Raw genomic sequence first — 14,567 nt, forward strand, 5'->3', positions numbered from 1 at the left:
TCCAACCTGAACCTCCCCTGCAACAACTTGAGGCCAGTGCCTCTTGTCCTGTCCTTTGTTCCCTGGGAGCAGAGCCTGACCTTCACATGACTGCATCCTCCTGCCAGAGGGTTGTGGAAAGCAAGAAAGTCCTCTCAACCCTCCTTTTCTCCAGGCTGAGTCCTCCCAGCTCCCTCAGCTGCTCCTTGTGCTCCAGACCCTTCCACAGTTCCATTCTCTTTTCCAGACATACTCCTGCCCCGCGATGTCTTTTTTTGTAGAGAAGCACCAAGAACTGACCCCAGGACTAGAGGTGCCTCACCACAGCTGGGGGCTGACTGCCCTGGTTGCACTGGCCGCGCTGTGGCTGGTACACCCCATGTGCTTTTGGCCTCCTTGCCCGTCTGGGCTCATGTTCACGGGCAAGCCTTCCCAACCGAGCAGCGGTCTACTCTGGGCAGTCCGAGCTGCCCCAGCAGGATGGAGCTCCGGACGCCACCCGGGTACCACGGACGCGGTCCGGACACACAGCACACACCCCACACGTCCCGGCCAACCTCAGCCCGTCTCCCGCCCGTCCCGCCTTCCGTCGCCGTTTCCACTTCCGCCGCCATTTCCGCTTCCTGCAGCGGCGGTCGCGATGTCGGCGCTGGCCGCGAATCCCAACAACCCCGTGGTTTTCTTCGATGTAACCATCGGCGGGCAGGTGGGGGTGCTCCAGGACGGGGAGCGGCCCGGGGAGGGGCTGTGGGGATAACTGGGGATGTCGGAGCGCTGTGGGGATGAGAGAGCACGGGCGGGGTTCAGCGTGGGGCGTGCGGGGCCGCGCCTGGAAGCGCTGGCAGGGGCGGTACCGGGAGCCGGGTGCGGCCCTGTCGGTCACCGGGCCCGTCGGGCCGGGGAGAGGGGAAGGACTGCGTCAGGGGGAGCCTGCAGGGCTGGGGGTGAATGGGGGTGAATGAGGTGACCGGATTTGTGGGAGTGCCTGGGGTCGGGCGGCGGGCGTCTGTGTGTGAGGGAACCTGGAAGACTCACCTGGCCCTCCTCTCCTCAGGAGGTCGGCCGCATGAAGATTGAGCTGTTCGCAGATGTTGTACCCAAAACAGCAGAGAACTTCAGGTAACAAGCAGCTGCCGTTCCTGCAGCTCAGCCTGCACTGGAACTGCAAAGGCTTTCTGGTGCAAGAATAGCTTTTTGTGGCAAACTGATTAGCTGACACCCACCCCAAACTGCTTCACCTACTTTCCGTCTGTCTATTCTCAGAGATGCTGTGTGGCATCCTGGTCTCTCAGGGGACCCTGTCTGGCTGGAAGGGGTCCTCCTCTGCTTCTTCTGTGAAGCCTCCTGATTTGCTCCGTGCGAGGCAGTGCCTTGTGCCGTGCTGGAGGTCTCCTGGCCACCCAGTTCTCCTGCCAGCAACTGAGGGATGCACCATGTGAAATCCCACTTCCATTGGAGGCATGGACATACCCTGGTCTCTGTCAAACACAGTGCCTGCCCCACATTCAGTTTCTTACAACCTTGGTGTTAACTCTCTGACTTCCTCGCTACAAAGAGTACAGAATATCTTTTGAAATGTCAGGGGGAAGGAGTTACCATTTCCTGTTCCTGTTTCTCTGGGAACATCTCTGATGCAATAAGGAAAATTCTGTGCACCTGTTGGTGCAGCCCTCAGAGTTCATATGCACCTAACACTCTGCTCTCTTTTTGTTTGCCAGGCAGTTTTGTACAGGTGAATTCAGGTAAGTAGATTAAGTGTCCCGCTTTAAGTGTCCTTTAAGTGTCCCACTGGAGAAACAGGGCTGGGTGAGGTAGGAAGCGTTTCTTTTGAACTTCTTCATGTTGTACTAGTACAAAATGGAAGAGAAATCTGCTCTGAGGAAATTGTGAGGGGCTGGAAACTCACAGAGATGGCAGGTTTCTCTTTCTGATATGACTTTTTGTGCTCAGGTGGCTCTAAAAAGCCCTATCTGCGAAGGCCACCTGCTCATGCTGCACATTGCAGTGGGATCCTGTGAAGGTGATGGTGTGGGTGTTGCAGGGAACAGAGTCATTTCATGTGCAGAGCTCACTTGAGGGTTTTTTTTTTGCCTCCAACAGCAGCAGCTGAGAGGCTGCAGTACTTGGCTGTATTTCAAGGCAGCTGCTAATGTGTACAGCAACCCTTTGGGACTCTGAATTGCTGAGACAATTTTGTGTTGGGATATCTAGCAGGTTGCAATAATTCTCCTTTTCACTTCCCCGCAGGAAAGATGGTGTCCCTATAGGTTATAAAGGAAGCACTTTCCACAGGTAAATCATCTACTCTTGTTTTGGCACTGAATGGCAGCCTGAGACATACGGGGTTTTGTGACCTGCCACGAGCTATTTGGTGGTGTTGGAGGCATCTGTGGATCATGGCTAATGTAATTGTGTGGCTTTGGGGACCTGGGGGTGCTGGGAGGAATCCCCTGCTTCTCGTGTGCCACGTCAGGTACGGCGTCTGTGACGTAACCACTGTCCCTGTTCCAAAGCCATGAGTCCTAAATAACCTCGTACCAACCATTCATTGATATTTGTTGTAGATTTTAGGCTGCAGCATTCACAGACTGTTAACTAAGTGTTGTTTTACTTCTTTAGGGTAATAAAGGATTTCATGATCCAAGGAGGTGACTTCGTAAATGTATGTACTCCTGTGCTCTTTTTGTGCTTTTCCTCTGTGGTGTAACATGCTACTGTTTCCAAGGGTCTGTGCTGATTTGTGGGCTCTCTTTCTTTTTTGAGTAGTAACTGGAGGTATCCTCATAGCATTGCTGCCATCCTGCTGCAACGGACAATAATCCGCTTCAAAACAAATCTGGAGCCTTGGGTGAACACACATTCTTCCCAAAATATTTTCTCTCTGCAATAACCTGCCAAAACCCTGGAAGCTTTCAAAACTTGGAAAATTTTGTTTGCCCTGTTTTCCTTCCCCTTTCTGTGGACCTCCTCCAGACAAAACACCTCTGTGAATTTCAATTCACATTGTTGATAAACCCTAAGTACAAAACCCAGTGCGTAATGTAAGAGGTCATTTAAATCAAAACTAGCCTTTTCTTACTAAATTTTCTCAAAATAGAAAAGTCTTTGCACCCACAATGGTGGTCGTGCTCTGACATGGGGATAAGCAGAACATATGAGTAAGGCTGATGGGCCACAGGATCTCTTCACTGTTCTAGGATCCAGTAAAATGATTTTATTTTTGGAAGTGTTTCAAAATATGAGGGAAGTAATAAAACTTTTTTAATGTAAAACTTGGTGGTATGAAAGTCTCTTAGAGAAATGACCACACAGCAGGTGTTTCAGCAACACCAGACTCTGTGGTAGTTGCTTCACACTGCTCAGGTGTCCCAGTGCACTGTATTACTTCCACTACATCTCAACAAGCTTTACACATTGTTCCAAATATAAATTTGGAATTTATATGTTATATTTATTACAAAGCCACCTGGGGAGCAAGCACAGTCACACTGACCCCTGAAACAGGGTGCAGGTTTCTTTCTCAGAGCCAAAAGTTTAAGTAAACTGCAGAGAGCAGGAGGGAAGCAAACAAGGGCTGGGCAAGTAGAGCAAAAGGACTTAGTAGAAAGTACAACATAAACAGAAGATCTTTATTTTAGAAACTGTCCTTGTGGAACAGAAAGATTGCTTTCCTATTTCCAATCAAGTCACAGAAAATAAGGTGAAATATATAAAACCACTGTAAGCCAACTTTTGCCATGCAACCACTTCTGCTTTCTTTGTCACACCATCCCATACTTCTGTGTCTCCTGCTTTTTCCCTTCCAAGTCCTGATGGGTCTGTACCAAGCAATCTGTAGCCTCCACTTCACTCTGGGAGGCTTAAACTTACCATCTGCATGGGCTTCTGCCAATATATGAATGATGAACAATGAACTGTGTAGTTAGAAACTGGTTCCTGTTCTTGTTCTGAAATGAAACACTGAACGTGTTCACTGCTGGTGTGTGTAAATGGCAATACAAAGTCCATTTTGTCCTTTCCTCTTGCTTAGAGATTTTAAATTAATTTTAATTTGAATTGTTCTGTAGCAGTTGCTACGGAACAAATGCTGTAGCTGACTGCGTGCCTCTGTCGTGCAGGGAGATGGCACTGGAGTAGCCAGCATATACAGAGGTCCTTTTGCAGACGAGAACTTCAAGCTGAAACATTCTGCTCCTGGCCTGCTTTCTATGGTGAGTATAAAATAATGACCTTACAGACTAAAATCTTTTGGAACTTTCTCTGTGCCCTTTTCCTAAGTGTATATAGTATTTGCTTGGCAGCAGAATCTCTGCCGTTGGGTACAAGGTCTGCTTTGTAGCTGCTAGTCAAGCAGCTACTTTTAGGTCAATATGTTGAGTAACACAACAGTCCTGTTCCTGCATCATCTTTCTTTGCTGCCTGTTGGAGCGCTGGGACAGGCTCAGCTTGATTGCTTTCAGAAGAGCTTAATTCTTGCAGTTTTCATACAGTGGTGAGTTGGTGGTGTTTCCTTCTTTCCTGATACTGCTATCAAACACTGACCTTGGTAAGGATGAAGCAGAGACATTTGGGAGTTCCAAAGCCACAGCAGTGTTACCATGGTATCTTTTAAAACAGACCTTCCTATTCAACATAGTAGGAGAAACTGCAACCATTGCACATTGTCTGGTAGGAACAATACCCGGACTTTTGGAATAGAAAGCAAATGGAGTCAGTGCTTCAGTGTTCCTATCCACAACTGCTTCTTCCTCAGCTCTTTCAGCTGCTCTGCCCTTAGAACCACTTGCTTAGGACATTGAGTAGTTTGGGTTAGTTATTCATCCACGTTGAAAACATGGCCCAAAAAGATGTCATGGCACAGCTAAGCAGCTAGTGTGCTGTGGTGTGAGAGAAGGGATTCACTCCAGTATTGCCAGTTTTGTGTTAAAGTGGCATGGCTCTGAAGTCATTATACTGGGTCAAACCTGGGATCCCAGGAACCGTGGATCCCAGCTGGATTCTTTTGAAGCTGGCTAGCATTAACTAGAAAGCCAAAATGACCCTGTCCTTTGCAGTCCTGCAACTGGAGAACTTGACCAGGTCACTCATCAGGACAGAAAGTTGCTTTAGTAGCTCCTGGTTGTCAATATGACAAGTGGCATTCAGTGTTCCAGAGATGTTTTCTTAACAGAGTGCAAATGCTCTGGGGTTTTGTACTTGGGTGAGAATAAAATTTCACATCTGCATCCCAAGGTTCCTGTGAGTCCTGTGCCAATACAGTTGTTACTTTTCTCATCATGATCATTGAAAGTTTTTTATTTGTATTCTGAGGAAACCTCACAAAAACCAGAAATCAGCTGGGTTCTTTTCTTGCCCTGGTTTCTGGTGTTCAGTTTTCCTCAGGGTAATGCTGCAGCCAATAAATACTCGTCACCAAAACGTTCAGCCTTTTTTCAGGAGTCTGCTCTAAAGCCTGGACTTGGGCACAGTTTTGTATTGAACACGCCTTTATAGAAGTATAATAAATAGTTAGTGACATGGCGCTTGTGCGCTCTGGTGTGACCGGGTGTGGTGACGTGCTGCATCCCAGCACAGGGTCTCCTGCAGATATGTGTTGTTTCCTTTGGTTTGTCTAGCAATAAGCTAAAAATAATACATACTTAAATAACACCTTGTTGGTTTCTCGGCTGTTTAGGTGGCCTGGAAAGGCCTGGGGTGGCCTTGGACAGCCCGCGCTTCAAAGGACGAGAAGAGCCTTCAGGTTTTTTCTCGATCTTCAGTGTTTATTAATTTTTTATCTAAAAGATTTTCTCTCGGCCCGACAGAGGTCTGCACAGCAGCCAGCCATGAGCACACTGAGAGCCCCCGGGGCGGTCACCTATCTTTATACTCAAAATTACGTATACAATATTTATCATTTTTCCCCAATACCTTTTACCCTTATTAACCAGTGCACTTTTAGTAATAACCAATCCCAAAGTGCCACCACCACCACAGAAGATGGAGGCCAAGAAGAAGAAGAAGAAGAAGAAGGACAGGACACGCCCCAATTCCTCCATCTTACTTCTTTAGACCCCCCTGTACAGAAATCTTAAACCCTGTGTCTTACACTCTAATTAACTTATCCCTTCACCATTCACCCCAGTGAAATCCTCCCATCCTCATACAGGTGTTGTCTCCTGTGCAGGATCAAAGTCCAGCCACCAGACACTTCTGGCAACATTCCAGGACTCCCGAGCCCCCAAGGGTGGTCTCGGTCACTCTCCACATCAGTCCTGAGGTGCTGAGATCCCACAACACCTCTTCCTTATGTGTCTGCCTTCAGTTTTGTTCAGTCTGAAATAGCACACTTGTATTTTGCTGTTCTCAACCCCCAGGCAAACAGCGGCCCGAGTACCAACGGCTGCCAGTTCTTCATCACGTGCTCCAAGTGTGACTGGTTGGATGGGAAACATGTTGTGTTCGGTGAGTACCTGCAGTAACAGTCCTGGAGTGGCAGCACACAGACATCCCTGCAGGGAAGCTGTTAAAAGAAATACTGAGAATCACAATCTTCTGAATTGGGAGGAACCCAGAGGGATCATCAAGACCAACTCCTGACCCTGCATAGGTCACCCAAAAAATCCCAGTCTGTGCCTAAGAACTCTGTCAAAATTCTCCTGGAGCTCTGGCAGCCTTGGGACTGTAATCATTCCCTGGGGTGCCTGTTCAGTGCCCAGCCACCTCTGGGTATCGACTGCTCATTCTTCCCTCCTCTCTTGTGCTGTCTGAGGGATCTGTGCTACCTGTTGGATCACTGTTGAAATGAATCCCTTTTTCACAGGTTAGCCTTTATCCAGATCAGTGTTCAGTGTACTATATTTGGGCACAAATCATTGTGCATGTGCTGAGGGCACAGATTGTTAGCCTTCAAAAACACATAATCACGGAGCAATTATATGCAGTGCTTTTTATTAAGAGCTCTGGGAATCGGGGTATATTCAACCCAAATCTGACTCCGACCATACATCCCAAATGATCGTGTTTTATACTCTATCGTTACATAACTTTCATGTTAATTATTAAACTTATATTGTTCTATTGTATACATAAATTTAGCACCTCTCTGAATTTCCAACATAGTTTCTCACTATTCTTAATGGTTATATAATAATTACATTTAATTACTAAACAATCATCACATCTAACAATTATATAATTTATCATACTGCTTGCGCAGGTGCAGTTGATCTGGGAAAGTACAAAGCCTAACATTTTAGATTCTATCTTTAACTTTTTCCAGGGTTCCACTATCAAGATGAGCGGAAGGATTCCTTTCTTCTCCACTATCAGAGAGGGCTGAGCTTTCCCCAGAGTTTTGGACAGTAATTCTGTGAAACCGTAACTGCTAACTTGCATTTACTGCTGGTTGAACTGTAGGAGTTCCAGACCAGTCTTAAGCTGGTGGTCTCAACCCCCAAATTTCTAGACACACTACCCCTGTGATGGGAAGAGGCACTTAATCTGTGCTGAATGTGGAGAATGTTTGAAGAGGGATTGTTTCCTTTATGAGTTTAGAGATCAGTAACAAATCCTGAAGTGCCCAGTAGCTACACACTGCCCAGGGCTTTTCAGGAAGGACAAAAATTTGTGTACCTGTGAGGAGTGGTGGGGAACAAAGGTAAAAATTAGCCATATTGAAGTGGATACATTTTCTCATTCTAGGTAAAATTGTCGATGGGCTGTTGGTCATGAGAAAAATTGAAGTAAGTTTGAATATGGCTACTTCCTTGTGAATGTCTGCATTGGAAAGTTATGTACATGATTAAGTAGAGTTGTCCTGCTGTCTGTTTACAGGATACCAGTGAATACCAGTGTTGATAACTGGCATTATTGGTTGTCATCATTATAATGTAGCAGGAAATCTGTTGAAGCACAGGCTGTCATATGAGTTGGCTTTGAAAATGCTAGGATCTTGTGACTGTGATAGTCTTTGAGCGGGGATTGTGCCCTTGGCTTTATTTGCTTTGCATTTGTTCAGAGGCTGAATTAAAAAGTTGTTCCATCAGCAGCTCAGACAAGAGCGTAAAGCATCTCACTTCTTTGCCATTGACTGGGATTATTCAGTGGATGCAAAATCATCAGTTCTGCTGATCTATGATCATGTTTCATGAGAAAAATTTAAGCTAATCTCCTGGTAGGCTTCCCGGAGCTGAAGATAAATACAGTCCAGGTGATGATTGCTGCCAACATCAGGCCTGGGTGTCACGGCAGGATAATGAGTAGATTTAACAAACAGCAGCAAGTTCTCTGAGACAGCCAGCATTGACTCCATGACACGTGTGGGATAATGTGCATAAGGGTCTCTAATCTAGAAAATGGGGCAGAACACAGAGCTGTTGGGTGTGGGATCTCAGCACCTCAGGACTGATGTGCAGAGTGACTGAGACCACCCTTGGGGGGCTCGGAGGTCCTGGAATGTTGCCAGAAGTGTCTGGTGGCTGGACTTTGATCCTGCACAGGAGACAACACCTGTATGAGGATGGGAGGATTTCACTGGGTGAATGGTGAAGGGATAAGTTAATTAGAGTGTGAAACACAGGGTTTAGGATTTCTGTACAGGGGGGTCTAAAGAAGTAAGATGGAGGAATTGGGGCGTGTCCTGTCCTTCTTCTTCTTCTTGGCCTCCATCTTCTGTGGTGATGTTGGCACTTTGGGATTGGTTATTACTAAAAGTGCACTGGTTAATAAGGATAAAAGGTATTGGGGAAAAATGATAAATATTGTATACGTAGTTTTGAGTATAAAGATAGGTGACCGCCCCGGGGGCTCTCAGTGTGCTCATGTCTGGCTGCTGTGCAGACCTCTGTTGGGCCAAGAGAAAATCTTTTAGATAAACAATTAATAAACACCGAGACCGAGAAAAGATCTGAAGCCTCTTCTCGTCCTTTGAAGCGCGGGCTGTCCAAGGCCACCCCGGGCCTTTCCAGGTCACCAAACAGCCGAGAAACTGACAGTTGGGCTTTGAGACAAGGTTACACAGAAGGAGTAGTACCCTGGTATAATCTGCTGGAGCACTGTGGTGAGCCTGCTTTGGCTATCGGTACAGTGAGACCAAAGTAAAGAAAATTAGAGATTCAGAGAACAGCTGAGTCCAGCACATCAGGAGGTTCAGAATGAGGGTTTCTTTGCCACGGTCTCTTTCGTTTCTGTGTGAGCACAGGTTTGTTTTGCTTGTGGCAGCTGCTTTTAGTATCAAAGCCAGAGCAGCCTCAAGTATGTCCATGAGGGGCTCTCCAATTCTTACTCTATTCCTCCCCTCAATTCAAAGGACCAGCATCTGGTCTACGTTCCAAACCTCTGCTTACAGAGGGAATTCACCAGCTTATGGCTGGGCCTGTTGCCAAATGTGTAATGGTGCTTTTCTGCTCCTCAGAGCTGTGTCTGGAATTCCCTGTTCCTCGTGTTACAGAGATCTCTCTTAGCCAATCTTCCAGTACCTGTCACTGCCTGAGTTTGCTGTGCTTTTATAAGTTTTAATGTTCTGTATTTGTTTGTCCCCAGAACGTGCCTACAGGTCCCAATAACAAACCCAAGTTGCCAGTTGTGATCTCTCAGTGTGGGGAAATGTGAAGCGATGAAGAAGCAATGTGGTAAGTCTCAATCTTCGCAGGCACAGTGCCATGAACTCTGGGCTGCTCTGCTTCTTACTTTTCTCTTGATTTATTTTCACATTTCTTTGAACCTGCAGAGAGCTGTGTCAGCTCGTTGAAAGACCAAGAAAGTGCTTCTCTAACAGCATTTGTTTTTTGTCAGCTGAAGTCCCAGAACTGGCTTCCCTCCAAGCTGCACAAACACCAGAGGCAGCACAGCAGGGATAAGATTTTGCAGCTGCAGTTGAGGAGAAGATGGGTTTGTGGGAGCTTTTTCTTGGATTGGGCTAGGCTGCCTTGTAGAAGGTGGATGAAAGGGAATTACAGCAGTAATCCCTCTGGCATTACCCAGGCAGTCTAGCTGGTGGGAAGCCTCACTTTGACCTGCATATTGGAGAACTTTCCAACAGCTACAAAAAGCAGATTATCCATGGGTGGGACAGGCAGGGATCAAGAAAAGGAGAAGAGAAAGGGAGGACTTAAGCCTCCTTGCTCAATATAGCTGTAGGACCAACATTACTGAAGGACCAAGGAATACCATTTTGCATAGTCTAACCATGACTTGAAAAGAGTACCACTGTCTTTATCTGAAGAGAGATGTTCCCACTATTTACTGTTATTCAGGCTTCATTTTGGTTAAACCAATAGTCTCAGGCTAACATACAGTAAGTATTCTGTTTCCATTTGTCTGCTCGATTTACTGTAAAAACTACAGGTATTTAAACAAATCTGTCTAGATTTCAGTGTGTTGGGCTTCAGCTTGTCAAAAATCTGCTGTATTAGCCTTTTGGTTGCTGATTTTTTCCACATTTCAGGAGGCTGTTTGGACAAAAGCACATACTCACAGTTTTTGACCTTCCATTAAATGATATCTAAAGGCAACTGGAATTGCCCACAATATTCCTTCTTTTGTAATAATGTCTTAGAGACCTGCAGCACTTCAAACTCTTTGGAGCTCTTGCTAATTGTTGAAGTGACAACAGGGAATGTAATCATTCTTCCATTCCCCTGGTACTTCTGGTGGCATTTACAGGCTTTTGAAAAACGCCTGCTAGCAAGGCTGTTCCTTTTCTTGCAGAGCTGTGCTGAGGGGTCGGGTTCCCTTTAGGGCTGTACTCAGTCCCAGACTTTCTTGTCATTTTGGTTTGGAGTACCCAATCTCTGGCCAATGTCCAGCTTGAGCCTGGACGCTTTTCACTCACAGGTGCAAGGCTGGTGCCACCTTGCTTACTTGCAGCCTTGCTGTGCTCTCCTGTCTCTCATCTGACTGGAGATGAGAACAGCTTTTGCATTGCCTGATGTCACACAGCTACATCAGCTACTTGTCAGGATCCTTGAAAATCAGCTGGGAGAAACAGGCACTGTTGCTTTTAACTTCAGAAGTAGATGGGTTGCCTAGCAGGCAGACTTAGGAGAGCTCCTGAGTTCTCTGGATGATGGAAGCTGGTGTGTGTAGCAGCTGGCATGCACTGAAATCACTGTGTGGCCCCAGCGTCACTGCACAGCCTGGCTGCTGTAGGATCTGTTGGGAATGGCTGTCCAGCATTTACACTTACCTGTTTCTTCTTCTTTTCAGTGTTCCTTTACTGGTGATCAGACCTGTGCTGGCTCTGTGCAATTCTAATTCCAGCCAGCTCACCTACTGCCCCAGACTTCTGCACAGGCCAGATCCATCCTCTTGAGGTTCTCCTGAAATTATTTAATAATGGGCATTTTTTTTTTCTTTTTTTTTTCCTTTTCTTTTTGTTTTTTTTTTTACATTTTGAAATGTAAATAAAGAATTGTTTAAACATGTGCAGTGCACATCAATTAACATTAGTGGGAATGGATTCCTTTCTGGGTGAGAAGGCTGTAACATCTTCAGCAACCTGTATTATCCCTGGCTGGTTCAGTCAGGAACATTTACTGCGTGGAATTGAGAGAAAGAAGGGGTGAAAGGAGCTTGTCAGAGCTGTGATGCACCAGCTCTTTCACTCGGCAGGTAACTACAGGTGCCTGGCTGGCAGAAAGGTGTGGGATCTCAGCCCCTCAGGACTGATGTGCAGAGAGACCGAGACCACCCTTGGGGGGCTCGGGAGTCCTGGAATGTTGCCAGAAGTGTCTGGTGGCTGGACTTTGATCCTACACAGGGGACGACACCGTATGAGGATGGGAGGATTTCACTGGGTGAATGGTGAAGGGATAAGTTAATTAGAGTGTGAAACACAGGGTTTAAGATTTCTGTACAGGGGGGTCTAAAGAAGTAAGATGGAGGAATTGGGGTGTGTCCTGTCCTTCTTCTTCTTCTTGGCCTCCATCTTCTGTGGTGACGTTGGCACTTTGGGATTGGTTATTACTAAAAGTGCACTGGTTAATAAGGGTAAAAGGTATTGGGGAAAAATGATAAATATTGTATACGTAATTTTGAGTATAAAGATAGGTGACCGCCCCGGGGGCTCTCAGTGTGCTCATGGCTGGCTGCTGTGCAGACCTCTGTCAGGCCAAGAGAAAATCTTTTAGATAAACAACTAATAAATACTGAAGATCGAGAAAAAACCTGAAGCCTCTTCTCGTCCTTTGAGGCACGGGCTGTCCAAGGCTATCTTCGGCCATAAATCAGCCGGGAGGAATCCGGCAGAAAGGTTCTTGGCATCTTGTGAATCTCCAGAACCTTTGTGTGTACAGCCCTTCTGAGTCCTGAGGAATTGGTATGGCACAGATTCCACCACCACGAGTGCTGTGCTCTGAGGACAGTTCTGATGTACGCGGGTGTCTTTCAGCCTGCCCCCAGCACGGGGTAGCACCAGGCCATTGAGGTGTTGGAGGAGGGCTTCACCTGGGTGCTTACAGAGGTGTTGGAGCAGGCTTGTCATATGGGAAAAGCAGAATGGTGATGCTATAGGAATGGAACTGGGGCTGCTTGTCCTGTGTGTCGAGGAGAGTGCAGCTGAGGCTGCCTTTCTGCTCCCAGAACAGGGCTGAGAGCTCGCCCTCCTGGCAGGGGACAGGCCAGCACCCTGCCCAGGGCTGGGCTCCAGCAGGAGCTTTTCATCCAGCTGTTTAAAGGTGAAGCACCTGATGAGAGTTAGGACAGAGCCTGTTCTGGCACATGAGGGTGCTTCCACAGGCTTGGCTGTGCTCTTTTCTCTCATGGCTCTTTGGAATCGTGGCAGCAGGCTCTGGCTGTCAGGATTCCCATGTCCTCATTGCTAGGATTGCACAGCAGCTGGGAACACTCACTTCTCTCCAGCCTGAGGCATATCACTGTGTACCTGCAGCACATCAGGTGATAAAAGAGACACAGACACCCCAGTCCTTTCTTCCCCAGCCCCACACATGCTTTGCAGAAGGCTCTCCTGTGAGAGGAGGGTTGAAGATTCTCAGCAGGCTGGCTCAGGTGCCTCAGAGAGCTAGGCCTGGCAGTGCTGTGCTGGGGTTTGCACTGGCTGCTGGTACCCCAATTCACCATTTTTTCACCAGGGGAACCAGTTTATTTCTGATCCAGGCTTAGCAGCACTTTTTCAGCCTGATATATTTATACCACTGCCATCAGCTGGACTCACTTCCTGCATACAGGGGTCACAGAGCTTCCCCAGATTAATTAAGAGTGGCAAATCCATTACCATCTCTTTGTTGTTACAATGGCTAATTACATCCCATTATATTTCCCTTCAGCATGGAGTGTGCAGGATTCCAGCTTCTGTGCCATGTTCCTTACCTGCTGGCTGAAAGTCTTCTCAAAAACCACATTTTCTGTTTGAATTCTCCCATGAAGATGTCGCCCTTGTGTTGTACGTAGCAAATCCTGGAATGTCCTGCAGAGGAGATGATGGACCTCCTCTCAGCTCCAGCATCTTCCTGCAGCTGTGGATGCTGCAGCTGGAGATGGTGTTTCTGATGGCCTGTGCATTTCCCTGAGGGTCTGAGGTGCCTCTGGATCCCACAGTGTTACCCCCCAAAGACATTGTTGGGGTTTCAGCTGGAGGTGCACGGCCCTGAGACATCCCCACAGATTTCCCCCCTCATGGGGGACTGCCTGGTGGATTCCCTAATTCTGATTCTATAGTAAGACTATTTTTCAGGTGATTCACTGTACTGGTTTTGGTTTGTTAATTTAAGATTTAATGTTGAAATTTTTTTAATTAACATGTTGGTGAGTGTGATGGGTTTTAGTGTTGGCTAATTACTTACATACTTATTTCTTGTGACATAGGAAGATAGGATTAGGAGAAGGGTAAAGTAGGCTTAAAATTTTAAAAGGGTATAAAGAAAATTTTAGTAACAGTAATTAAGAGAAAAAAAGTAGTAAGAATTAAAACAAACTCTTTAGAATATTCTTTCATAACTTTTTTTTTTACTGATAATGTAAAGAAATGAAATTTAAATTTTTTCTTAGTTTATTACTTTTAAAAGAGTGTTTAGTTGTTTGGTTTTTTTTTCTCATACAAAACTGTGACAGTCACCAAGCAGCATCCAATTTTTACATCATTCTAGCTTCTTTATCCAGGTCATCATCCTGGCGCAGATCCTTGTGGGATTGTGTTATTGTTTTCAAGCCCTTCTCTTCATTAACTGATTTGAAGATGAGGTGAAAGAGTTCCCAAGAGAGCGGGATGAGGTTGATGTAGTGGGTTGAGCTTGGAGAGCCTCCCCTGGCTAGGGTGGAATGTGGGGAACGGGGATGGCCACCGGCAGTGATTTGTGTGCAGTGCTGAGAGCGCTGGTCCCAAGGGGACACACGTTGGTGGCAGAAATGCTGGAGTGGTGGCTCATCTCCCGGAGATACTCTGGGTGGTTGCTGATGACCTTTCCCTCCTGCCATGTTAGACCAATGATATAGCCAAAGCAGGGCTAGCAATCTGGCCACCAACCACATTCTTCAACTGCCTAAGAAAAATTTAATTGGTGGACAAGGACAGGGTTTTCCTCTCGGCCTTCCCTCTGGGGAATGCAGCAAGAGATGTCGCGCATCTCCGGTGCGCTGTAAGGTGAAGACAC

General features: G+C 46.6%; 1 protein-coding gene across 1 annotated transcript; it reads left to right on the top strand.

Moving 5' to 3' along the window:
- The first annotated feature begins 575 nt into the window (after window positions 1–575).
- On the top strand, window positions 576–11,399 carry PPIH (peptidylprolyl isomerase H). The gene is made up of 10 exons (XM_058039483.1): window positions 576–685; window positions 1,034–1,098; window positions 1,698–1,721; window positions 2,227–2,271; window positions 2,599–2,641; window positions 4,098–4,190; window positions 6,336–6,423; window positions 7,663–7,703; window positions 9,502–9,590; window positions 11,167–11,399. Exons 1-9 carry the CDS (start codon window positions 620–622, stop codon window positions 9,568–9,570), a joined length of 534 nt encoding a protein of 177 aa, XP_057895466.1. The 5' UTR covers window positions 576–619; the 3' UTR covers window positions 9,571–9,590; window positions 11,167–11,399.
- The last annotated feature ends 3,168 nt before the right edge of the window (window positions 11,400–14,567 follow it).

Source organism: Melospiza georgiana, chromosome 22 (assembly GCF_028018845.1).
Source record: "Melospiza georgiana isolate bMelGeo1 chromosome 22, bMelGeo1.pri, whole genome shotgun sequence".
Classification (NCBI taxonomy): Eukaryota; Metazoa; Chordata; class Aves; order Passeriformes; family Passerellidae; genus Melospiza; species Melospiza georgiana.

Excerpts from the sequence above, each read along its gene's own strand:
- PPIH (XM_058039483.1), top strand. The coding sequence starts at position 620 with ATGTCGGCGCTGGCCGCGAATCCCAACAACCCCGTGGTTTTCTTCGAT. Across the intron at positions 1,099-1,697 it reads AAAACAGCAGAGAACTTCAG|GCAGTTTTGTACAGGTGAAT; the intron begins GTAACAAGCAGC and ends TTTGTTTGCCAG. Across the intron at positions 2,642-4,097 it reads AAGGAGGTGACTTCGTAAAT|GGAGATGGCACTGGAGTAGC; the intron begins GTATGTACTCCT and ends TCTGTCGTGCAG.